At 42.0% G+C, this 11571-nt stretch overlaps 1 protein-coding gene across 1 annotated transcript; it reads right to left on the bottom strand.

Annotated features, from left to right (window-relative positions):
* Positions 1-484: 484 nt before the first annotated feature.
* On the bottom strand, positions 485-6231 carry SEM1 (SEM1 26S proteasome subunit). The gene is made up of 3 exons (XM_031614411.2): positions 6071-6231; positions 2171-2264; positions 485-672 (listed from the first exon to the last, which is right to left on the bottom strand). Exons 1-3 carry the CDS (start codon positions 6144-6146, stop codon positions 630-632), a joined length of 213 nt encoding a protein of 70 aa, XP_031470271.1. The 5' UTR covers positions 6147-6231; the 3' UTR covers positions 485-629.
* Positions 6232-11571: the final 5340 nt, after the last annotated feature.

The raw sequence follows: 11571 nt of genomic DNA, 5'->3' as shown, positions 1-11571 counted from the left end.
ACAGAACTTTCCTCACCTCCAGAGAGGTCTCTTCTTTAACAGAGTTGAAAAATGACAGGACAAAATTGTCAAGTTTTGATTTCTGCTATTGTAAGATGCACTCTAGAGTGGGTTTTATCTTCCGAGGCTATCAAACTGGTACCCACATTAAATTACTAAGAAAAAAAACAAGTCATTATGATCAAGTCTTAAAGCAAAATAAGTTCCATCGCTTCCCCCAAATCTTTTCTATCTGTGCTGCATTTTAATTGGAATACAGGAGTGTTTTTTCTTTCATTAGTATTTTATTTATTTTACACTCCACATACTTATAACAAAAACGTTCCCCAGTTCTCACTCTGGTTGAGCGTATTTGATTCCCCATCACTGGAGCTGGTGCAATGACATCAGCCACTGAATCTATGAGGACCTGTGAACTCTGTCACACAAAGCATCTAAGAACCAAAAGACAAGTTACCAGTTTAGCAGAGGCTGAACATATGACTCAGGCTAAGTTTAAAAACTTTATTTTTCATACAAAACAATAATAAATTCAAGCAGATAATGAACTAAGTGTCTTCTCATTTTCCACCTTTTCTCAATAGAGTCTATCCAAAGTTCACTGTTACACCACTCTGTATCAGCAAAAGCTATGAAGTTTCCATCTTGTATCCATGTTTTTCTAATTCAGCTCTGTATAAAAAAAATAAGATGTGCATATTAAAACACAAACATTGTCATATTTATTCAAAATGCGAATTGCACAACATACAATCATTTTAGAAACAGTGAACATGACACACTGCTTTCTAATTCACATCAACAATCTCAGCTTTACTTATATAGTTCTTCAAGTGAATGTCTCAGTATCACTAGAAGTATCCCATATGAAAAATACAAATATTTGCTCTAACCACATTTACTTATGCCCTGATCTGCTGTGGCTGGTTGAACTACGTGGTGCAAAGCAGCACCAGTAAGCCAGCAACAACCCATTAGAAAAAAAAAAAACACAGCATTGTCTCATACTGCTTATTCTCAACATTTCCTAAAACTCAATGAGCTCACCGATCTGAGTGATTTAAGTGCATGTACTTAAAATATACATATATACATAAATTTTAAGATACATTAATATCAAGTTTAAATCTTGGTGCAGTACAACAATTCCAAGGAAAAATGATCGCTTTGTTCACTTTACTTGTTACCTGGACACCAGGTAAGCAACTGCCAAAGGTTATTTCTCCTAGCCTATCCCCAGACAGCTTCTTACCTACCTGCCTCCAACACATCAGCCAGAACTATGCCCTTATAGTTTTATATCCTAGTCCTAGCATGTATCTATACACAGCAGTCTAAAGCTCAGGTTAGTTTACACAGCATTGGAATTCTAGAAGTGGAAGAGTGCACCACTTCCTTTCTGAAGATGAAACAAGAACATGCTGCAACAAAGCAATATTGCAAACTATCATTTTAGGCCAATATAAGGATGCCAACACTACAGACTATAATTAAGACATATATTGAAGGCCTGTTGAGATCGACTATGTTTGATAAGAATTATACAATCCGTGTTTTTCACGGATCTGTGTATCAGCATTACATTTCCAACATTATTTAAGCAAGGACTATAACAACAAACTGATTTTGTATCTGCTACACAAAGGGTCACTTTCTCCCTTTACCAAGGAGATCATCCCAGGAACCGTTAATCAGGCAGTACTGCAGACATTTACTCTGCATGCAACATAATGAAGGACTAATTATGAAATGTGAATTTGTGTTGACTCTTGAAACAATTTAAATTACAATTACACAAGTAAATCATTAACTGAAATGACAATGACCTAGAGGATTACACAAGTGGATTAGAGGTTCCCAAATTGTTATCACTTTTTTAAAGCACATTACAAAATATTTACTCTGCTATTGCTGCTAATCGCCCAGAAGAAAGGAACTTGAACAAATATGGAAAAGTTTTCCAGCAATCACCTGTCTGTTTGGTCAAAGCAAAGCAATGCTATTTTGAGGGTACAGAAAAAGATTTTAGCAACTTTGCTTACCATATAGCACAGCATAGAGAATCTTGGCTCCCTTGCCATTAATCTCTGCAGTACAATTCAGACAATTCAGCAGATTTCCAAGTTTCTGATATTGATAACTAAACAATGCAGTTTAAAAATAAAATTACCTTAACTGATTGGAGAAATCGTCTTCTACATTGTCATCATCCCAGTTGTCTTCCCACACATGTGCATCTTCATCTTCGTCTAAACCAGTCCAATCTAAAGACAGGAAGAGAAAGCTACATAGCAAATGTTGCACTGCTTTGGCACCACATCTTAGTGACCTCTGGGTACGGCAGACTTCAGATGATAAGGAATTTCTCACTTTCCTATTAAAGTTCAGATCATTCTCAAGTGTTCATGAGACCAAACAGCACAGTGAGATGAATTAAAAAAACCAAATTATTCTCCTGATTTATGATAAAACCACAACTTGGTAACAAAACCACCGCACACCTCGCATCATGGCATGAAGGATCCCCGTACAAAATACATACGTATTCTGTATGCAAAATAAGGGTTATTTTGCATACAAATGGACAAACTGTAGTATGAAAAATCATTGCTGAGTATTTGATTCCTACAAGTTCAACAAAAGGCACCTCGTTCCAGGTTTGTATTTAGTATTTTTTCCTTGTGATTAAAAAGATAAATGCATATCAAATACTTTATCCAGAACACACATACAGATGCTCAGTTGACTCAGCAGATGTTGACAGTCTATGGATAAACACCACAAACAAACGTATCTGCGATGCAGCAGCAAAGGCAAACTGAAAGATGCACCTGCCAACAGCAGTTGCTACCAATAATCTTCTACTTCTCCCGTAGTCATCTGCCTGAGTTCAGGGAAAGCTCTGAGGACAAAGGGCCAAAGATTAAACACGGACGGATATATGAAAAACACCTTGTAGGGTAAAAGATTAAGAACTAGTTCACTTCCCATACAAAAGGAAAGTTGGTTTTCTTCTCCTTTTAATGCTGACAGGCAACAAAATTAGCACTTGAGATTCACAGGGAAAGAAAATCCATTTGTAACTGATTAAAGACACAGATGCAGAAGGCATTACGATTAAACTTCTCAAATTATATAAAGGAAAAGAGATGAAGGAACACAGAAATTCTACTAGTCTTAAAGAAAGCAAAGGAAAGAAATTGGGCAGATGAGGAAAAACTGCACTATGAGAGAATGCATTATTTGAATGTAGTTGTATTGCTCATTGGCTAAAGGGAGGGATTTTATTTGAGTACAAACTACAACAAGCTTTGCCAATTTGTGTGCAATTCACATTTTTTCCCAAAATAAAAATTTAACTATTGATGACTATTTGTATTGATATAAAAAGCAAAGCTCGGAACAGCCTTAACCACTATCAAAGTCAAGTTCTATCTACTAATGTAAAATAGCTCAAAATGGTTTTCAAAAAACCACAGCAACTAGCATCACAACAAATTCAGCTTCAATCACAGACACTGTTTACAAGTGAATAGTGATAAGACAAGGGGGAATGGTTTTAAACTGAAACAGGGGAGGTTTAGGTCAGATATTAGGAGGAAGTTTTTCCACACACAGGGTGGTGATGCACTGGAACAGGTTGCCCAAGGAGGCTGTGGATGCCCCATCCCTGGAGGCATTCAAGGCCAGGCTGGATGTGGCTCTGGGCAGCCTGGTCTGGTGGTTGGTGACCCTGCACATAGCAGGGGGGGGTTGGAACTACATGATCTTTGAGGTCCTTTTCAACCCAGGCCATTCTATGATTCTATGAAGGGAATGTTGGAAGAATGTTTCAAACAACACTAAGTAAAGAAGAGACAAAAAGGCCCACATTGCCTTCCATAGCAGAACGGAGAAAGGGAGGGAGGGGAAAGAAAAGCAGAAGTAAAGCTGAAATTATACTCTCCCTGCTGTAGCTACAAGATTCTACAATCTACAATTCTGTAATCTGTGTGTTGACACCATAGCCTAGAATTACATACAACTATTCCAGCTCTACCACGTGCTACAGGTAACAGTAAAAAACAATAAATACAGAGCTATCTGGGATTGGAAACACAAAGAACATCTGAGAGCTTGCTACTATTAAGTACTGCTCACAACATCTATTTTGATAAACTTGTCACTCCTTAAAAAAAAAAAAAAATCACCTGAATATAATGCAACATCTCCCCATATTTTTCACTTGGGACAGGACAACAAAGTGTTCTTTGGAGTAGATAACAAAAAACAAAAACCCCACTATTTCACACATTACACTCAGAGCAGCACTGTACAAGATGCTTTTAGTAACCAAGTCACATACACTTGAACATATCATGCTGTATTTCTTAAGAACAGGACACTTGTGCTGGACACTGAAACTTGCTTTGATACACTGTTTCAAGAAAAAGCCCACACTGAAATAAAATTTCCCCAAATGCCACTATTTCTGTCCTTAACACAAGTCTGCATTATCTAATTTGCTTTGGATTAAAGGGAGGGGCGATAATAAAATGCAGTTATTCTGCTGCATGGAAAAAGGTGTTTTTATTTGAAAGAACAATAACTTGGCATGAGTTTGATCAAATATTTATTATACACTTTCCCAAGTTACTGAAGATAATCCTCCAGGCAGTCCAAACCTTCTTTATAACCTCTCAACATTATTATCTCACTTGAAGATTTCATTGGGCCTCTTTAGCAAGATACAGCAGCAGGAAGTCTGGCTGTGGCCACTCTTCAATAAAAGTCTGTTTCACCCAGAAGCCTGCAGAGCATCTCCACTTGGATTACTCAGCTTTAGGATCACAGCTAGATGCAAGTACAATTAATTTTACCTTGCTTGGTTTGTATACAGATCCACGTTGAGTCTAACAAGCAGTTAATTCTGTTTGATCTGCTGGTAGTATCATTTCCTCTAGTCTCAAACACAGTTTTATAGTTTAAATTTTACTTGACTATACAAACAACTTTTTCTCAGGGCAGTGAAAGGAGAACACAAAGGTAAGATCGTGAAAAAATTCTGTTGACTTCAAGGCACAAAATGTTGAAATGAATATCAAGATTCAAATCACAAGCACTGAGCTGTGAACCTCACCACTCTGTGAGATATGAGTAACTTGTGTAATGGCAGCACAGTGTGCTGACCAATCCCAGGTTCACATGCATGCTTTAAGACTTCCTCTGTCCTCACAGTCAATATTTATATTTAATGATAATAACTGTTTTTACCCTTTTAAGAAAGGCATGGAAAAGAAAGCAAAGGGCTCATCTTCTCTGTTTATTTTAGGTCTTATCTCTGCTACGTGCAAACATAATGTTGGTACAAGTACTGCATGACTCTGCATCCCAATGGGCCATAAGGCCACTGAGAAATCACTGAGAAATCTGAGGAACACAGGACAGAAGAACAACCTCGGACATTCCATCCATGCTGCATATCACTTATCACCACTCACAGCTCGAGAGACCTGCCAGAACTGGGGGTAGAGAACCAAACAGGGTCTTTTCCAAGTCCACAGCTGTGACAGGCCCTCAGGCTGCTTTGCAGAAGCACAGACTCCTGTAGCCCCCTCCCTCAATATACTCTGCACCTACGAGAAGCAGACCAGCACACACCTGTGCCTGCAAAGACGATACTTAGAGCACCTACGGCGTGCGTCGTTCCCTCCCCACACGGGTTTCCACCTCGCAGCTCCCACCCCCACCTACCCCTCCCACCCGGACACGGCGGGGCCCCGCGCTCCGCACCGCCCTCAGCGCTCCCGCACGATGACACAGCACCGCCGGGCTGCGCGGCCCCTCCTGCCCGACCCGGCCCTTTCCGAGCAGCGAGGAACCGGGGTCGCCGGCCGCTGACGCAGCGGGCACGGCCGTGTCCCCGCGGGGCTCTCGGTGGCACGGCACGGCACGGCACGGCACGGCCCCGCCCGCCGCAGGCCGCGCTCTCTCCGCGGCCCGGCCCGGCGCGGCCTGCTGGCAGGCAGCGCGGCCTACAGGCCCCCGCCGCTCCGTTTCCCCCGCCCGCCTCTCCCGGCCCACTCGGCACCTTCAGCCGGAAACTCCTCGAACTCGTCGTCTTCCTCCAGGAGCCCCAGGTCCACCGGCTGCTTTTTCTCCGACATGCTCGGCCCCGCTGCCCGCCGACACTGACGGGATGGCGGCACGGCACGGCGCGGCCCCCACTGCGCCTGCGCCTCAGCGCCGCCCGCCCGCCTCTCAGCACCGCCTCTCGGCGCCGCCCTCACGGCGCCCCCCCAACAGCGGCACCTGCGGGGCCGCCCCCAGCCCTGCCTCGGGAAGCGGCTCGGGGTTCCGCGGCTCGGGTCCCTAAAACGGGACCCGCGGTGCTCTTTACAGCCCCACCCCACGTTGAACGCGCGGCCTCGTTTTATTTCACTCTTGGTTTCTGTTTTGGCTGTGAGAATCTTGAAAACTCCAGGTTTATTAATCAATGTATGGAATTTTGGCGTAAATTTTGTTGTGCTTTTAGCAAGCCATGCGGTTTGGACTATCAGATATCCTTCTCTATCCATAGGGTACAAGGCTGGCACGTACCAAAAGCTTGTAGAGGTCTGTGACCTTTCAGCTGCTACCCTCTGGACTTTTCCTTACCCAGAGTTGACTTTGCAGCATGCATAAAGATGTTCAACTGCACCTAGGTTATCTAAGAAAAAAGAATTGACTTGGAAGGTGCTATCAACAAACAGATTCAAATAGCTGTGGAGCAGGAAGCAGCTTGAATTTGTTCTGGCAACTTTACCTACACGTCTGATGTGGAGAAAAAAAGATACTTGTGCCTTCATAGTTATCTGTTCTACTTGCAAGATTGATTTAAAATAGTGAATTTAAAAAAAAAAAAAAAAAAAGAACCACCTTTAAATCTGTTGTTTTAAATCTAATACCACAGGCTTTGGAGCCTGGGGTTTGTATTGCCTTATTTGGCCTTTCTCCCAGATGGCTTCATACCTCACTGTAATCCTGCTAAACATTTAGCTCTCTGCTGGTAATGTCCCCAGGGACACTAGTATCTGCCATACCATGTTTGTCTTCTTAACATATACTTGTCCTATGCTACCTGAAGGACCTGATCTGCACAGCGTTCTCCAAACCAGACCTTACAAGAAATGATCCTAAGAGTTCAATGATGTGAGTGACATCTCATATTCTGAACCACCAGACTGTATGCACAGAAGACAAGCAGGAAGCACTTATCCTTCTGCAGCCAGGTTTTAGGAAAAAAAACAGTGATTTATTGCCAGTCTTTTTGCCTGGCGTGGGTCTTACTTCACATATTCTTCAGGTTTCTTACTGGTCACTTCCTGTTCAGTCTACAGGCTTTGTATGTCCCATACCCTCCCACCCCTAGGAAGCATATAAAGAATTTCCAATCCTTATCCATCAAGAAAAACTATCTCTGAATTCCATGAAGTGATGTAGTTTGTAATACTCAAGACTTTTGGTGGACCTGGCTCCACTGATGTCTCTGAATTCTTTAGAGAAGAGGATGTAAGGATTCAACTGTCCAGAATAAATTTTCCACTGTGAAAGCATATTTGAAAGGTTAGAGGAGAGTGCCCAAGACACAAGTACAATTTGGCATTTGATGGTTTCTAGATGGACCATTGAGAGTAAGAGTTGCCTTTCAGCATCTACCCCGTGCAATCAGAGTGGAAAAAGGCCACTGATATCTAATCAGGACATACTGCCACTGTGTTTTTTTTATCCTTCCCTTTTTGCAGCACTAGGGCCACTTACAGTCCTTGCAGTCACCAGGCTTGTATCCCATATGGACTGCAGACACAGAGCAAGGAATAGTTTTGATCAAGTTGGGAAGGCACTTCCTGCATTCCCAGAACAGAGTAAGAGAGCTGCTTTTCTGAAGCTTTAATTCCTGCACAGTAACTCGATTGTACACTGAGTAGGACCAACAGCCTGACATTCCTGAGTACTTCAGCAGAGAGGTCTACACTCTGTTCCATGGCAATTAAAAGAAAAACCTCCTTTAACTCTCAGTGGTTCAGGATATGACCATTCCAATGAAAACCTTAACTTAAGTATACCCTTAACTGGTAGCATGTTGGAATTGATTGAACAAGACAATCCTGAGTAACTCATCAATCCTTCTATTTTTTTTTTATTCCAGAGCTGCACAGCAGCTATTCTCAGTATGATTTCTTTTATTTTTCTTTAATTTCTTTATATTCAATATGTTTTATGCATTAGTATTAGAAAAGCCTGTCTTTTTCTTGGCAAATGTTACTGCAAGTTGTCTAGCAGGGAGGTGAGATTATGTAGATTTATTTATTCAGAGTTTAATTTGCATACATGAAAAATGGAAGTAGAGCTTTTATTTTCTTCACAGTGAAACAAAAATGTGTGTAGTGCAATAGTTCAAACTTCTAGATTTTTTTCAGGTGGACAAGTAGTCACTTCAATGCCTGGGCCCATCTTCTTTGAATTGGACATGCTAATGGCTGAGGGCATATTCCGAGGAAGAGATTAAGAAGAGGAAATAGATCAGATTATTAAGCAATTTGCTTATAAGCTGCCTTGGTTAAAAAATGTCCTGCTGAAAAGGAACTTCAGAGGCATATTAAGGACTTTAGACACTCTGCGTAAACCGTTGTCTTGGAGGTCTACATAGTCCCAGGCTATCAGACAGTACCTACTAAGAGAAACTTCATACTGCAAGACAGTGCTCATTGTGTGCATCTGATCCAGCTGGTCTCATGGGCATAATGTGGAATCCATGTGCATGGGCACTGCCTAGAGGACCAGTTGAGCCCACACAGTGCTTCTGGATGCATGAGGTAGACACCTCTCTGGGCCTTACAGTGCAGGCTGGTAGATATCCAGGAAAGCAGTCAGTTCCCCAAGACAATATGGAAGATCTTGCTACCAAATGCTTTTCATTCAAAGTGCAAGAATTCACCATGCAGTACAGATTATCTATCCTGCATCATGCAGCATATCCAGCAGCTCAAGCAGTAGTTACTTCAACCTCCAGAACTGATGTTTTCCGTCTCAAGATAACACTGCAATTCATGCTATAACTTTTTGGATTAAATTGGAGAAGAAAAGCATATCCTACATTCAGCTGATCTGGACATCAGGAATGGATTGCCTCAGCTCTTTCAGTCTGGCTCTGTGCAGATCCGGACTCATGGCACTGTTCCTGAAATCAGTGCCTTTGGTTTGCCACTATTTATTTGTTCATGTCTGCAGTGGTTCTCCTTTTCTTTCCAGCTGCTCCATCATTCACTAGCATCTCCTGGTAGCCCACCCTGCTCCCACAGCCCATCTCTTCTCACAGTTGACCCTCACTGAGGTCAGTGTGCGATTATGTGGCTGGAGATCATAAGGAATATTAATCACAAGGAGCACTTAGATGTTGCTTTACAGACTTCCTTATGTGAAATACACTGGCAAGCTATCAGGTTACCGGTGGCTGAAAAAGAAACAACTCTCTCTTTACCCTTGACAGTCAAAAGAAAGTTTGATTTATTTTCTCATTTTCAGTTAGTCTAAAGGCAGCTGGACAGTATTGCTGCAAAGCTCTAGTTCTGTGTCATTGTAATAGGGGCAATGTGTTTGTTCACTTCTGCTCTCTTCCTCTGTCTAATTGTTCTATTGTCTTTCTGTTTTCTCTCCACATTTGGGCTGACAAAATGTCTCCTTGGGTTTAGCCCTCTAGCCAAAACTTAACGGGCTCCTAATCAAGGACTAACACCACCAGCGGGCTATTTCCTGTCTTTGTTTATCATTCCTGGTATCATCTTTCTTCTCCTCTCAGTTCATCATTTCAAATTTTCACTGTTATTTTCCTTCAAATCTTCCTCCATTCAGAGTGCAGGAAGCTTCCTATACACCAGTCCCCTTTAATTTTCTTGCCACTTGATCTCTGGGCTCCCAACTATACGTCCTGGAAGAGAACCAGATGCATTCAGAACCAGATTTCTAACAGCTCTGTAACCCTTGAATACATGTAGCTATGTCAGCAAGATATTTATTACTGAGTCTCAATGCAAAGTGTATTGATGTTTTGAACATAGGACTAATTACTAGGTACTGTTCACCATGACTTGCATTCCCTGCAGATATCAAGACAGTCAGCGTACAATTCAGTTGCCTAAACAAAGATTTCTAATGTCATTTGAGATGCTCTAAAACACAGGACTGCATGGTGTGTAATCTGGGAGACCTTGACCCTTCCCCATGGCAGCTGGAGATGAAACGAAATACCCCAGGTTTTCCACAATGGTACCAGTTGCTTGTGTTTAAGGAATTGAATTGCACTCTCACTGTATGATGGAATAACTGTTATTGGTGCTTAAGTGTCTTTTTCCTGTTATTACACAACTGCCTTTGTTTATCTCTGCCAAGTCTGTCTTGAGAATACTGAACTCATAGTGGCAATCTTAATCCAAACTAGACGCTGGATGGGTTAGTATGAATCATTAAGAATCAGGTGAACAGAGAAGGCCTTTTTTTCACATATAAATCATCCTTCTACCGTTACATATCTGCATAGTGGCAAAGGTATGGCCAAGATCTATCTAGATGAATCTCAACCCAAATAAAATCAAATATTGTAGCCAGACAAGAATTGCCAAGTGTTATTTCTGATGTTTCGATAGCTAAGCAGGGCTACTGTTCATTAGCTATACTGGCAAACAGAAAGACTTACTGATACCTACGTCAAATCAAGGGAAGGTATCGGTTCCTCATGATTTTATGTAGCTTGCTTCCCCAGGCAGTCCCTCTGGACTTTCTGTTCAGAAAAGAGAGATATGTGCACAAATGGGTGGAGATTCAGAGCACTTGGCTTAAGTATCAGTCCTAAAACATAATTTGAAGAGATCTGTCTCATTTCTGACTATATTAGGAGCCAAGAAAGACTTTCCCCATAATTATTTATGGAAGGTCAGGCATGTATAAATAATCGCTTAGAAGTTCACATTTTCCAACCCTTCTTCTCAGACCCTTCAGTGAGGTAATGGGCAGCACAGGCAGTTTTTGGGATAAGGCCTGGTGGTTTCTGCCTTCTGCCTCACTCCTTTTCCACTGCTTCTTACTCTATTGCTTCTCTGCCCAAGCATAGGTTGTCCACAGACTATAGTCCCTTAATTTATGTCCCAGCTATAGCTAGACAAGTCACCCTTTCCAGAAGTGCTTCTTCAGTCATGTTGCCAACAATGTCTACTTCTACATGTCTTCAACACTTCACTTGCTTTCTCAATTTCTCTTTCCCTCACAGCCACTGCTCTTTCTTGATCACCATCGGCTCTCCAGACTGGTAGAAGTTTTGACAGGCATGGAAGTACTCACACCAATGCTGAAGCTGGCTGCAAGCAGCCCAGGGTAGTTCCCTGGCCTCCTTCTAGCATGGGGCACCCTGCTCTACCATGATGGCCACCTCTAGTTCTTGTGGTGGTGACAAAGGCTGCAAGGCCACTCTAGCAGGAAAAGAAGGTTGCAGAGCACATGATATGACCCAAAGCATTACTTTTTCAATGCAGAAGCCCATACAGACGCAAAGCCCTTCTT

The sequence above is a fragment of the Phasianus colchicus genome, chromosome 6, assembly GCF_987193195.1.
Source record: "Phasianus colchicus chromosome 6, bPhaCol1.hap1.1, whole genome shotgun sequence".
NCBI classification, from domain to species: Eukaryota; Metazoa; Chordata; class Aves; order Galliformes; family Phasianidae; genus Phasianus; species Phasianus colchicus.
Note: the sequence above shows the minus strand (reverse complement) of the source record. Positions and strands in the feature narration are given on the sequence as shown.